The sequence below is a fragment of the Ipomoea nil genome, unplaced genomic scaffold, assembly GCF_001879475.1.
Source record: "Ipomoea nil cultivar Tokyo-kokei standard unplaced genomic scaffold, Asagao_1.1 scaffold0480, whole genome shotgun sequence".
Classification (NCBI taxonomy): domain Eukaryota; kingdom Viridiplantae; phylum Streptophyta; class Magnoliopsida; order Solanales; family Convolvulaceae; genus Ipomoea; species Ipomoea nil.
The window spans coordinates 3,263,682-3,278,139 of record NW_017616908.1 but is presented as its reverse complement, the minus strand read 5'-3'; the positions used below and the strand labels follow the sequence as shown (position 1 = coordinate 3,278,139).

Genomic DNA, 14,458 nt, shown 5'->3' with positions numbered 1-14,458 from the left:
GAGCTTGTTCTGAGTGTCATATACGAACTTCATTCCTATATTCTACTATATGATCTTGTTCCCATCTTTCTACTTCGTTTAATCCATAATTTTTTTGCATTAATTAGTAACTACCCTAAATAAGCATAGATTCTGCAGAAAATTTTCAGTCTGCCCAGTTAGAGAAAAAAATTCCAAAAAAAAAATACTTCCGGGTTTCCTTATGCCTTGAAAATTTTTGTGGACATAGCCAACCTATTGTTTTTTCTGACCAAAAAAAATTTTGTCAAAATATTATTCTCAGAAATACAGAAAAATCTGTGAATCCACCCTACTGAATGAAAATTTCTGTGTATTGTTTGCTGTATTCTATACTGTCTTATGATTGATATCACCTCGATTTGCTACTAGTATTGTGAAAAAAAAAAGAGTCAAGGAAAGAAGATTGAAAAAAAAAAAAAAACAAAAGAGGTGAGAAGCAGCATTTGAATTTCCTTGTCTCATATGGATCATTTGTTCTCTTTCTTTTCGAATATTAACCTTTCTGTGAGTTTAGCCATTTTGGGTTAAGTTTCTTGACTTAGTCTTAAACTTCAAAAGAACTCCATAGGACAAGACTTGTTTTACTACTTGAGTGAATTTTATTTGTGAGATCATTATAGCGTCTTATTATACACGAGTGGTAAAATAACGAGTGATTACCCCATTAAAGAGTTCAAGTGAGGGAGTGACGTGAGGTCCAATTATCATACTTGGGGCGGGTTAGGAAAATGTCGAGTCCTAGTGAGATTGATGAGCAAGAATTAAGTCTTGACATGCATCTCATGATGAGAGCCATTAAGGGACAATTTTCTAAAATGATCGATGTGATTGAGGGGTTGAACGGTCGAATAGAGAGGATGGAGGGAGATAGGAGACCAAATCAGCAAAATGAAGGTCAAAATGAGAGGAAAAAGAGAGAGCTAATGAGAGAAGGGAAGAAGGCAGTACAAGTAAGGGAGGAGAATATGATAGGAGAAGAAGAGGTAATAGAGGATATAGGAGGGATAGAAATGAGGAAGATGATGACATTGGAAACATTAATTTACATATTCCTAATTTTACGGGTAAGAGAGATCCCGATGTTTATTTAGAATGGGAGTGGAAGGTAGACAGAATTTTTGATTGCCATAACTACCCTGAAAGAAAAAAACTTAAGATGGTAATACTAGAATTTAGTGATTTTGCAACTCTTTGGTGGGATAAAGAGGTGTTGGATAGGAGGAGGAGTAGGGATAGTGAGGTAAGGAGTTGGAGAGAAATGAAGGTGTTGATGAGAAGGAAATGGGTCCCTGCTTCATACTAACGAGAATTACATCAACAATTACAAGAACTTGTACAAGGCAGAATGTCTGTAGCTGAGTATGACCATGAGGAACAGAAACTCTTGACAAAACTTGGAATTATAGAAGAGCCTGAAACTACTATTTCTAGGTTTATAAAAGGGTTGAATTGGGACATCCAAGATGAAATTGAAATGTGTGACTACTTGGGTTATGAAGAGATGGTTCAAAAGGCCATCCAAGTTGAAAAAAAAACTTAAGAAAAAGAAACTGAGGGCTCAGAACTGGAGGTCAAGCAAAGAAGTGAAAAGAGACTTCAACCCCAAAGGAGAAGCGGGCAAGTCTGTTAACAAGGGCAAGGACAAAGTTGATATTGCTGCCAACCGGACTAGCAACACCAAATGTTTTAAATGCCAAGGTAGAGGCCACATAGCTAAAGATTGTCCTAACAAAAGAAATGTGATTTTGCTTGATTCAGGGGAATTTGAGACGGATCCAGAATCTGAGAAACCTTGTCAATGTGAAGGAGTTGAAACTTGTTGGTCTTAAATCTGACGATTTTCACACTTTCATGCAACAGTTGCTATTCGAGGTGTGTTGCCCAAACATGTAAGGTATGCTATCACTCGATTGTGCTTCTTCTTTAATGTCATATGTAGCAAAGTGATAGATGTCTCAAAGTTAGATGCGCTACAAGATGAGATTGTGACAACGCTGTGTTTGCTGGAAAAGTACTTTCCTCCATTTTTTGATATAATGGTTCACTTAACTGTTCATCTTGTGAGGGAGGTCAAATTGTGTGGACCTGTGTGGTATAGATGGATGTACACATTTGAAAGATATATGAAAATCTTGAAAGGTTATGAGCGAAATCGCAATCGACCTGAAGGTTGTATAGCCGAGTGTTATATTTCTGAAGAAGCTATAGAATTTTGCTCAGAGTATTTGTCTAATGTACAAACAATTGGGATCCCATTAACATTTCATGAAGTAGTGCATACTCGGCCTTTATCAGGTGCTCAAATGCAATCCATTAGCCAAGAGGAGTGAGAGCAATCACATCGTTATATTTTGGCAAATGATGTAGAAATAGACCAATACGCCAAGTAATTTTTTCAACTCTGTTAAAACTTCCAATATATTGTTTATATTGTAGTGGTTAAGTGACTTTGGTCAAATATCGTTTGTTAGGGAACACAAGGCACATTTGAAGGCTACATTGCATGGTAAAGTACGGACAGAGAAAGGGCTACTTGATGAGCATAACCGCACATTTATTAATTGGTTACGTGACCGTGTAAGTTGTATAACTGACTAGTACAACAAAATAAAAGTCAACGGTTTTATTATCATATAATAATTTTAAAGTGTTATCATTTTTAGGTTGGAAGAGCAATAAATGGTTCCACCCATGAAATATTAGAAAGACTAAAATGGTTGGCACATGGTCTTCGGAACCAAGTGTTAAAGTACTCTGGTTATTTAATTGAAGGAGTTACTTTTCATACCAAAGATCGTGACAATTTGAGAGCTGTCCAAAACTCAGGAGTAAGCTTGGTTGCAAATATAATGCAAGTTTCTAGTGCAAAGGATAAGAACCCCGTGGAGTCAGATATGGTATTTTATGGAGTTATTGATGAAATATGGGAGCTTGATTACCATACCTTTCGAGTTCCTGTGTTCAAGTGCAATTGGGTTGAGAATAACAATGGTATTAAAGTAGATGATCTTGGTTTCAAATTAGTAAACCTCAGTATGATTGGATTCAAATATGATTCTTTTATCTTGGGGAGTCAAGCCAAGCAAGTATTTTATATTCAAGACCCTCAAGATCCTATATGGTCTGTCGTGCTTGCAACTCCTAATCGAGATGACTTTGAATATCAAGATGGGAATGAGATGGATGAAACAATAATCCATCATTAATGCTTTACGAAAGGGATGCCATCTATGAATGTTGACGATAAAGATGAGAGTGAACCGCCATGCATTCGAGAAGATTGTGATGGGACTTGGGCTGAGAATAAGAACTCCTAGCTAGTTAGTGTATAATTACTTTTTAAACCTTATATTTTAAATTTCACTATGTATGTGTTCTACACGTTGTTACTTTTCTATGACTTGTAATAATTTTGTTTTTAATTTTTGTGCTTATTAGGTTTGCGGACTCTATGGCTGGTCGTAGAAAGAAAATAACTGAACATCATTATGAGGAACAAAAGGGAAAAGAGGTACATGGTGATGAAGAACAAAAGGGAAAAGAGGTACATGATGATGAGGAACAAAAGGGAAAAGAAGTTGATGATAGTAGTACAATGTCAGGTTCTCAAGATACCCAATCAACTAGGAGCACTCGAGGTTGTTCCCAAATACATAAGCTTGCTATGCAAAGGGCACAAGGAATAAAGAAAGAGGTAAAGTTCAATGATTTGGGACAACCAATTGGACAAAGTGCTGCAGAACTGCAAAGTTACATTAGTGTCCTTGCAAGAGAAAAGGTCAAGTTGAATTATAAGACAAGGAAACATGTGCCACAAGATATTAAAGAAAAGATATGGGAGGCTGTTAATGTAAGCAAATTCTCATTCTTTTACTTGTATTAATTGTGATATTTAACATATTGCAGTTTTAATTCTCACAATATTTTTTCTATGTAGTCGACATTCATTGTTGTGGCACAATTCAAGAAATCTTGCTTGAGCTTAGCAAATGACAAATGGCGGCAATATAAAACACAACTCACAAATAAATTTATTTGGAAGAGACTGAATGATGAAGAAAACTTTCATAAACCACCCACGGGATTTGGTATTATGGAAGATGAATGGAGTCAATTTGTGATTACCCGCATTTCCGAAGACTTCAAGGTAAAATCAAAACTAGAAGTGTTTACATATTAAATTTGTATTTTGTTTGTGAAGCCTAATGCTAATTATTATCATTTCCTGAATAATTTCAGATTAGGACATTATATTGTTTCACACTGTCTGAGTAAAAAAATAAAAAAGGGATAATTACTTAGGGTTCAATCTACAAAGTCCTATCCCATAGTGAGTAGGGAAAGGATTGGAATAGAGTTAGGTTTCAATCTACAAAGTCCTATCCCATAGTGCAACTGTTGCTCTTTTGAAGATGAGATTAATGAGCTTCTTTCTTTAGTACTGAATCTGACTACCTGAGCTACCTAATCCAATTTCCCCATTTTATCTACAATTCCAAATTACCAATTGGCTTCATTCCTCTTTTAATAATAGGAGTAAAAAATTGAACAATATTAATCAATAAGCTTCTGCATGTGATGCATTTCTACAGGAAACTGCTAAAATTTACATGCAATGACTACTATAAACTGCTGAATAGGAATGCTATAAACTGCTGAAATTTACATCATAATTACTTACTGCTAGAGCTTAATGATCACTAATATAGGTGTTGCCTTCTTACATGGAATTAATGAATTGAATTATTAAAAAAAGAAAATGGGACATTTCACTGTATGTATCTTAATGTATGGTGTTATGGCAGAAATATAATGTGATGTTTTGATCATGTTTGTCTTAGAAACTATGCCAGCAACAAAAGTTACGAAGAAAGCAAAACCTTTATCCACATAGGATTGCTCGTAAAGGATATGCGCGTCTTGTTAGTGAACTTGTAAGTAATTATTATTTCACTTTCACTATTATTACTTAAACTCATTTTCACCCTAAGTTGACATAAAAATTGATAAATCTTCTTGCATGTAGTCAACAGAATTGTGTGATGACGAGGAAGTAAATAGAGCTATACTATGGAAGAAAGGGAGAACTAGTAAGCAAGGAGAAATACAAGGAGATGTTTTGAAGACAATTTTCAAAGATTGTAAGCAAAACCTTTACTGGTATTATCATCTTTATGTATTTCGGAAGATTGTGGTTATCATATATGGTCATTTGTCATGCATTACAGGATGAATATATTCAGCAAAAGCAAGATGGTTTGTTGCAACTTCAAGGACCAAATGAGGACATCCTAATACAAGCTCTTGAATCTAAGGAGCATGGAGGTCGGGTGAGGGCTATAGGGGGACATGTCAATCCTTCAACATATTTTAGAATGGGTAGAGGGATGATGCCTACTCATGAGAAATAGCCGACAAGCAAAAGTTGAAGACAGAGTAGCAAAGTTAGAAAATTTGGTACTTCAAAATGTTAGCAGTAATATTCATATTGAAGAAAAAGGAAGTTGTACTGCAAAGGATACAAAGGGTGCCAACAAGTTGAGTGAAGAAGAAATTGGATATATTAAAGAAAAATTGGATTTTGATGAGGATGATGATGAGCTGAAATTTATTGACAAATCAGATGTCTTGAAGGTAAGTATTACAATTATTGTTGACATATATTATTATTATAGACTTCAATATGTAGAAATGAAAACATAATTTGATTCACTTTATTCAGGTTTTAGTGATCTTTCTAGTACAAATTCATGCAAGAAATTAGAAAATCAGAACTGGAAAACTAACAATTTTAACGCCCAAAACTCAATTTCAGCACACCATATAAATTGATTATTACGTTGGATAGAAATTTAGATTGTTCGGCTGAGAAATTTACTAATTTAGAGGATTCTAAGTGCAAAAACAAGAGTTGTATAGTTGAGAATGCTGATTCAAGCTAGTAGTGGGATTGTATATGATCAATCTGTGGCCTAATTCTTTAGTCCTTGCTGCTGTTTATGGTGCTATGGAGTCATATTTGCTTGTTTTCATATATCATATTTGCAGTTTTCATATATCCTATTTACTTGTTCATTCCATCAACAGAGATATTTGCACACAATCTATTTTACATAATCATGATGCTAATTTGTGTATGTATATAATAAACATGTCTTTCTTAGTATATTTATTTATTTAGCTAATATGTGTATATTTTGCAAATTAGAAACAATGTAAGAAAGCTGCCAAGGAAATCAAAAAGCTTGAGTTGAACTCCTCATGTATGCCTAAGTCATTATGGCTACTATACTGTTATTACAAGCGTGCGATTGGGAATGGAGAGAGTTTAAAAATATTGCTAGATCATAATAATGTCTTCGGGAAAGATTGTACTCTCTATATGCACGACGAAGATGTGACTCCTTTTTGACAATTGATGCCAATATCGTACACCTGTATTACTGTGTACATATGGTATGATTTGATATATATTTCGTATTTATAGTCAATTTGATATGTATTACATGTATTACTGTGTACATATGGTATGAATACTTTTTATGATTTTTTGTGTTGCGCCTGTGTGCACTGTCATTCATGGACGTGTGCACGCCGGCCCAAATATTGTGGATTCACACATGCATACTGTATTGAATGTGTGCATTGTCGTCCGCGGATGTGTGCACACCCGCATTTAGGTGTGTGCACGATATATGTCCACATGTTTGTATTTTAAGGATGTTTGCATGTGAATACAACCATATATATATATATATATATATATATATATATATATATATATATATATATATATATATATATATATATATATATATATATATATGAACGGCTATTAAAATGTTTCATGCGGCCTCTGAGAATGGAAAGAAAGGAAGAAGTAAAATTGTTTGAGAAATTGTCAAGGTAATTTAATATTTTTAACTAATTAGATATAAGTGTTTGTATATGTATTTATATCTAGATAAATTGTTAATGCACATACAAATATTATTTAAAATCTGTAGTTTCTTCGTCAACCGGATAGTAACCAATGCGGTATCTTTGTAATGGCTTACTTGAAAACTTTAATTGAGAATATGCCAGACATTGATGATAAAGATTCTGTTCAAGCATTGGTAAGATAATTTTTATCATTATGCCTCCATCGAAATAAATTGTATTCTTTCATTATTTATAGCTAGTTTAATCGAAACAGACAGGCTGAAAATTTGGTTTAGAGTTTTTTTGGTTGACAGTTTTTCTGGTTTATAGAAAATTCCTTCGAGGGGATATTCTAGTTAGTGGGATTTTCTTGAGTTTTGTTCCTTAAAAGGAAGAATGGCCATTCTTCCTTTTATCAAATGAAACCAAGGATCAGGAAATGATGAGATTTTCATTAGAAAATGCATAAAAAAAAAAACTAAATTTATATCTTTGAAAGTAATCATACTGTTAAATTTGGATAAAGGCAGCAGTGTGTGTGTGTGTGTGTGTATATATATATATATATATATATATATATATATATATATATATATATATGCAGTAAAAGAACTTCTATAGCCAGTGCATATACTTTTGTATCACTAGTGCATATTCTACTGCATATATATAGCCAGTATGTAACATCACCTAATTTTCCAAGATAATTAAAGCCTTAAATATGCAGATATCTAAACAAAACATCAGACACAGCGGAAGACTGAAAGAGGAATATATAAACTGGAAGTAAAAGGGGTGCTATGCCGCGCTCATCCAGAGACGAACGCACAGGCTGACATCTGCATAAATCAACATCTAAAATCATACATGTTCAAGTATTAAGTCTATACTTGGCTCACAGGCCACAAAACACATGAAAGGAGCTACACTAGCTGGCACTAAACCACGCTCTCGTCTAAAACATCACCTGAAAGAAACACATAAAAGATGGGACGACGCCCGGTCAGCGAATAATGCTGGTAACCCACCAATACATGTGAAATATCATACATAGATAATATATATACGTTTGTAAAGCCTTTTGTGAAACGGAATACATATATATAAGTTCAAAACCAAGAGCAAAGGTCAACACAAGACTCAAAGCACTCACAACAAGACAAGGGAACACATCCCAAGGCTACGAAGAACAATCAACAACTCACAAGGACGGCGGCTCAAGGTATAATCTATCATTACACAATAGATTAACACCCGACATGCATAACACAAGAGATAGGACACAACCAACGGCAACACATGCCTTTGTGACTACACACGTCACAAAATAGAGAAATACACAACAACGGCTACACAAGCCTTCGTGACATCACCCATTACGAATTGAGATGCCTTCCTTATGCCCGGTTCCAACCTTATGGTTACCCCCAACCTTATTTCTAGTTCCAACCATTACCTCCAGGACCCCTGTACACCAAGTCCAACCTTTTCCCTCCGATGACCGTCGTCCCCATCCGCCAATGACCGCTAACAAAACCACCAATTTCATAGTACACGAGGGTACCGATCACACACATGGCAACACATGCCTCCCAAGAAATACGTGATCCTTACACAAAGGTCACAACTCCATAATCACGTCATGGCCACCACGAGGACCACTACAATACCTTGGTGACTAGTGTCCCATACCACTAATCGTGCAATCCAGGTAAAGCCACACACACATCACACCTCAATAGGAATCAGTCAACGGATCACAACAAAGATATGAAACCATACTCAATCAAGGAATGGATCACAGTCCAACCACAACGATGAATAACACAAGTTATCATCAACGATATGAAGGTACAAACAACACACACGCTAGCATTTAAACACTGAACTAGCATGCTTATCAAACGGGTAAACCAAACGTAGTTCCGAAGAACATACAAGACTCATCACGGTTCAACGAAACACAATGTTGAACACTTAGCACGATTCAAGACACCAAAACCTACATGGATCCCTACCATATAGTTCTAGACATACGAAACATCAAGAAGACGCTCAAATAGTTCCACAAAAGAACATCGGAAAGTCAAAAGACTAAATACCGAGTCAAAAGAATCACATGGAACAAATCCCCAAACAACACCATCATGTTCCCCGCGGGTTGACCCACGGGTAGACCCCCACCCGTGGTTCCGCCCGTGGGTACAACACCCACTGGCCATGTACCCCGCGGGTGGGGCGGCGGGTAGGCCACTGCCGCCATTCCGCCCGCGGGTACACTCCGTTACACTGAAATAATCCCTTCGGGGATTTTCAACACCAAGCTCAAATTCAATTCCAAAACACGCCAAATCTCACCAAATACAACAAAATGACTTGAATCAAAGGAATAGCCAAGAAATGGCATACAAGAAACCTAATAACAAGCTCTAGATATGCATTTTCACAAGACAATGCATAAACAGTCACATATCATAGCAAAACACATGTAGAATCCAATAAATCATCATATAGGTAAGCAAAATAGATTTTGTAGAGCATGGGTTACCTCTTGTAGACAAAAACCTTCACATAACACTTCACCAAGCTCCTAATAAGGCTCACCTTCCAAACCTACTTCAAGAACACACCAAAAGATCATAAAGATTCTATCTTTAAGAAAAGACACCTAAGAAAACACTAAAAAACACAAGATGAACATAGATCTTACCCTCCTAGATGCCCAAATGTATGAAAGGTAGAATCTTGGAGACAACTCTTGAAGATTTGACAAAGCTTCAACTTGGATTGGAAGAAAAGCTATCTACCTTTTTAGCGAGAAGATAGAGCTAAAGTTTGGAAAGTGTAAGGAGAGAAATGAGGATTGTCTACTAGGTTAGCTTGCATTACTAACACAAGGTGAAAGGTCATGAATACCCTTACTAACATAAAGAGGTGTAAGGGAACAAGGGAACTCCTTACAAAGCTTAAGGTACAATATTGACTTTGGGGTTGACTTGTCAATTACTAGTCCCCGACTATTGAATTTTCAGGAATTTAAGGAATTAATTTACCAATTGATTTAGGATTAATTACTTAATTAATCCTTTAATTGAATTTGGATTACGGGGTGTCACATCCTCTCCCCCTTCAAAGAAGCTTCATCCCCGAAGCTTGGGTACGACGAATTAAGACAAACGGTGAGATGAAACAACTATGTGACAAGAATGCCAAGAACAATCTCTTTTGGTCAAAACCCAAAAGGATTCACAAGGATTCAAAGCAAGCAAGAAAGAATGTATACTAAAACAAGAATTGGAGGAATTTAACCAACGGATATATTGAGCATATCAAACTCTAAACCAAACACAACCACCAACTTCTAGACAACAACTACGAACTAACGACTACTTCAAAGCACCAACCACAAAACTAGCTACTCAACAAAACAAACAAGCAAGAACAAGCACACAAAGCAAACAACAAGCAACCAACAAACGATAGGACAAGGTACCTGTCGAGAACAACTCTGGGTAACGCTCCCTCATGGTCGATTCCAACTCCCAAGTAGCTTCTTCTACTCCGTGATGTGACCACCAAACCTTCACCATCTTCATCGATTTCCTACGCGTATCCCGGGTCTTAAAATCCAAGATCTTGAGCGACATTTCTTCATAAGACATATCATCGTCCAAAGGGATCACTTCCGGTGGAAGAACATGTGTCGGGTCGTGGACATACTTCTTAAGCTGAGATACGTGGAAGACATTATGGACTCGCTCCATCTCCATAGGTAGTGCCAACCGATAAGCTAGGTTCCCAACCCTCTCAAGTATCTCATAAGGTCCTATGAAACGGGGGCTTAGCTTGCCCTTCCTTCCAAACCTCATCACTCCCCGGGTGGGCGATACTCTTAACAAGACTTTATCCCCAACTGCGAACTCTACTTGCCTTCTTGCTCGGTCGGCGTAGGACTTTTGACGATCTTGTGCCGCTTTCATCCTGCTCTGAATCTGTTTAACCTTTTCTGCGGTGTCAAGCAAGAACTGTGGTCCTAAAACTACCGAATTGACCTTATCCTCCCAACACAATGGACTGCGACACTTTTGACCGTAAAGAGCTTCATAAGGAGCCATGCGTATACTCGAGTGATAACTGTTGTTATAGGAGAACTCTATTAAGTCTAGGCGATCCTCCCATGATCCTTGAAAATCCAGCATGCATGCCCTTAACATATCCTCGATAGTCTGAATAGTCCTCTCTGTTTGTCCGTCTGTAGTCGGATGGAAGGCGGTACTGAGATTCAGCTTGGTCCCCAAAGCTGCTTGCAAGGACCTCCGAAACTGTGGCTAGAACCTTGGATCCTGATCGGAGACTATATGTTTTGGCACTCCATGATACTTCACTACCTGATTAACATAGGCTTGGGCCAACTGCGTCATTGTCCATGTTTCTTTCATCGCGATAAGGCGAGCGGTCTTGGTCAAGCGATCAACTATTGCCCAGATTTTATCCTTACCAGAACGGGTTGCCGGCAAGCTTCCCATGAAGTCCATAGATATGGAGTTCCATTTTCCTTGTGGAACCTCCAATGGATGTACCAAGCCTTTGACCCTGCAACGCTCCGCTTTCACCTTTTGACAAGTCAAGCATCTGCCTACAAACTCCGCCACCTCCTTCTTCATGTTAGGCCACTAGAAAAGCTTCTTCACGTCTTTATACAATTTGTCGCCTCTAGGATGTACAGAATAGGGTGTATTATGGCCTTCTTCCAAAATCTGACGCTTCAACCGATCACAAGATGTTAGTACACATAGACGGCCTGCGTACCTCAACTCTCCATCCGTGGACAACTCAAACGGTCCCCCCTTTCCCTTTTCTAGGTCCTCTCTTGCCTTCATCAAGCTAACATCCTTCCATTGTTCCGCTTTGATCTCCTCCAAAAGCGTAGGTATGACTCTTAGGTTGAAAAGACGAGTTTCCGACTCAACTTCACCTTGTTCCACCACTTCTAGGTTCAACCTTTGAAATTCCTTGCAAAGCTCGTCAGCCACTACCCAAATGGAACTAACGGCATGTTGGTCTTCCTGCTCAGAGCGTCCGCCAAAACAACTGCCTTTCCTTCGTGATATTGTATATCCAACTCATAATCTTTAATGAGTTCCAACCACCATCTCTGATGCATATTGAGATCCTTCTGGGTGAAGATATACTTGAAACTCTTATGGTCCATAAAGATCTTGCAACGCACGCCATACAAATAATGCCTCCAAATCTTCAAAGCGAAAACCACAGCTGCCAACTCCAAATCATGCGTGGGGTAGTTCTCTTCATGTACTTTAAGCTGTCGCGATGCATAAGCTATCACTCTCCCATTTTGCATCAACACACAACCTAGTCCCTTCTTAGATGCATCACTATATACCTCGAACCCTTCTGTCCCGGATGGTAGGATTAACATCGGTGCGGTCGTGAGCCTCTCTTTCAACTCCCGGAACGCTAATTCGCAAGCTTGATTCCATTGGAAGGGCATATCCTTCTTCAACAGCTTTGTCAACGGTTGAGCCACCTTAGCGAAGTCCAACACAAACCTTCGATAATAACCCGATAAACCCAAGAAGCTTCTTACTTCTGCCACAGTTGTCGGCATGATCCACTCTTTCACTGCCCGAACCTTATCTGGATCCACCGATATACCTCTGCTATCTATCACATGACCCAAGAATGCTACGCTATCTTTCCAAAACTCACATTTCGAAAGCTTGGCGTACAACTGCTTTTCCCTCAGAATCTGCAGTACTGTCCGAAGATGACCCACATGCTCTTCTTTATCCCGAGAATACGAAAGGATGTCGTATATGAGCACGATCACGAAGTCGTCGAGATGAGGCTTGAATACACGATTCATTAGATCCATGAACACTGCTGGCGCGTTGGTTAACCCGAACGGCATTACCGTGAACTCGTAGTGGCTGTAGCGCGTTCGGAACGCCGTCTTAGGTATATCCTGATCTGCCACTTTCAACTGATGGTAACCTGATCTTAAATCAATCTTGGAGAACACCCCGGCACCTCGGAGTTGATCAAACAAGTCGTCGATCCGCGACAGGGGATACTTGTTTTTTATTGTGACTTGATTCAACTCGCGGTAGTCGATGCACAACCTCATGCTTCAATCTTTCTTCTTCACAAACAACATTGGCGCTCCCCACGGTGATGTACTCGGCCGGATGTAGCCTTTGTCTAACAACTCTTGCAACTGAGTCTTCAACTCCTGCATCTCCTTAGGCGCTAAACGATAGGGAACTTTGGATATAAGCGCTGTATCGGGTATAAGATCCACTGAGAATTCAACTTCTCTTGAAGGAGGCATTCCCGGAATCTCCTCGGGGAAGACATCAATGAATTCACATACAACAGGTATGGTCTGAGCTACATCTTTTTTGGCCTCCAGGTTTTCAACTAAGCACAAGAAGATCTCGTGGCCCTTCTCTACGTACTTTTTCATCTTCATCATGGACACTAACTTGATCCCTGGTTCTTTTGTTGATCCTCGGTACGACACCCTCTTCCCACTTGGTCCTCTCAAAACCACTTTCTGTTCACCACACAAGATCTGGGCTCTGAACCGTCCTAGCCAGTCCATACCCAGGACCACATCTACCCCGTCCAGGCCGAACTGTATTAAATTACTGGAAAACTCTTCTCCGTCGATGGCTATCTTAACGTCTTTGAAGAGACGATCACAAGCCTTAACTTCTCCTGATGCCACTTTAACATTTAGTTTCACCCCAACTCCTTCGGTTAGGCCCAACTTCTTCACGAGTTCCGGGGATACGAACGAGTTGGACGCCCCAGAATCGAACAAGATTACTGCTGGAACGGCATGCACCAAAAACGTTCCGATCACTACATCACTGTCCCCCGCCCGAGCCTCGCTTAGGATGAGGGTCCTCCCTTGGGTTAACTCTTCTGACAAACTCTGAGCCCCCAACCCACCACTTCTTCTTAGATCACGGAACGATGGCAAGGTAGCTGCGCTGGGGCTTATTCGAGAGGACGTGCCACTTCGAATCAATTGTTCGACTACACTAGGAGCGTCATGAACTCCTGTTGTTCTGGGTCTCTTGGCGGCATCACACACTTCTTCAAACGACACGATACGCCAACGAGGGGACATCGCAAACTTCTACAACAACAACACGGTTACCAAAAAGACAACAAACAAGCACATAACTGAAAGCAACACTCAGCTCACCGCGCAACCTAGAGTCCTAAGCCTAACACTTAGATTCTTAAGGTCGCTTTAAGGTCTCAAACCACACTTAGCCACTTAGAAGTCTACACTTTACCCTCCTAGGCTCAAACCAAGGCTCTGATACCCACTGTAACACCCCCTAATTTTCCAAGCTAATTAAAGCCTTAAATATGCAGATATCTAAACAAAACATCAGACACAGCAGAAGACCGAAAAAGGAATACATAAACTGGAAGTAAAAGGGGTGCTATGCCACACTCATCCCGAGACGAACGC

At 38.9% G+C, this 14,458-nt stretch overlaps 1 protein-coding gene and 1 pseudogene across 1 annotated transcript; one reads left to right on the top strand and one right to left on the bottom strand.

The window, feature by feature from the left end:
- Positions 1 to 3,472: 3,472 nt before the first annotated feature.
- LOC109173400 lies at positions 3,473 to 6,508 on the top strand (annotated as a pseudogene).
- A 3,823-nt stretch (positions 6,509 to 10,331) lies between these two features.
- LOC109173399 lies at positions 10,332 to 11,060 on the bottom strand. Its single transcript, XM_019322628.1, has 2 exons — positions 10,439 to 11,060; positions 10,332 to 10,360 (listed from the first exon to the last, which is right to left on the bottom strand). The coding sequence occupies exons 1-2, from the start codon at positions 11,058 to 11,060 to the stop codon at positions 10,332 to 10,334; spliced, it is 651 nt and encodes a 216-aa protein (XP_019178173.1).
- Between the last annotated feature and the right edge of the window lie 3,398 nt (positions 11,061 to 14,458).

Excerpts from the sequence above, each read along its gene's own strand:
- LOC109173399 (XM_019322628.1), bottom strand. The coding sequence starts at position 11,060 with ATGGCTCCTTATGAAGCTCTTTACGGTCAAAAGTGTCGCAGTCCATTG. Across the intron at positions 10,361-10,438 it reads CCCAGAGTTGTTCTCGACAG|CTAGTTTTGTGGTTGGTGCT; the intron begins GTACCTTGTCCT and ends TTTGTTGAGTAG.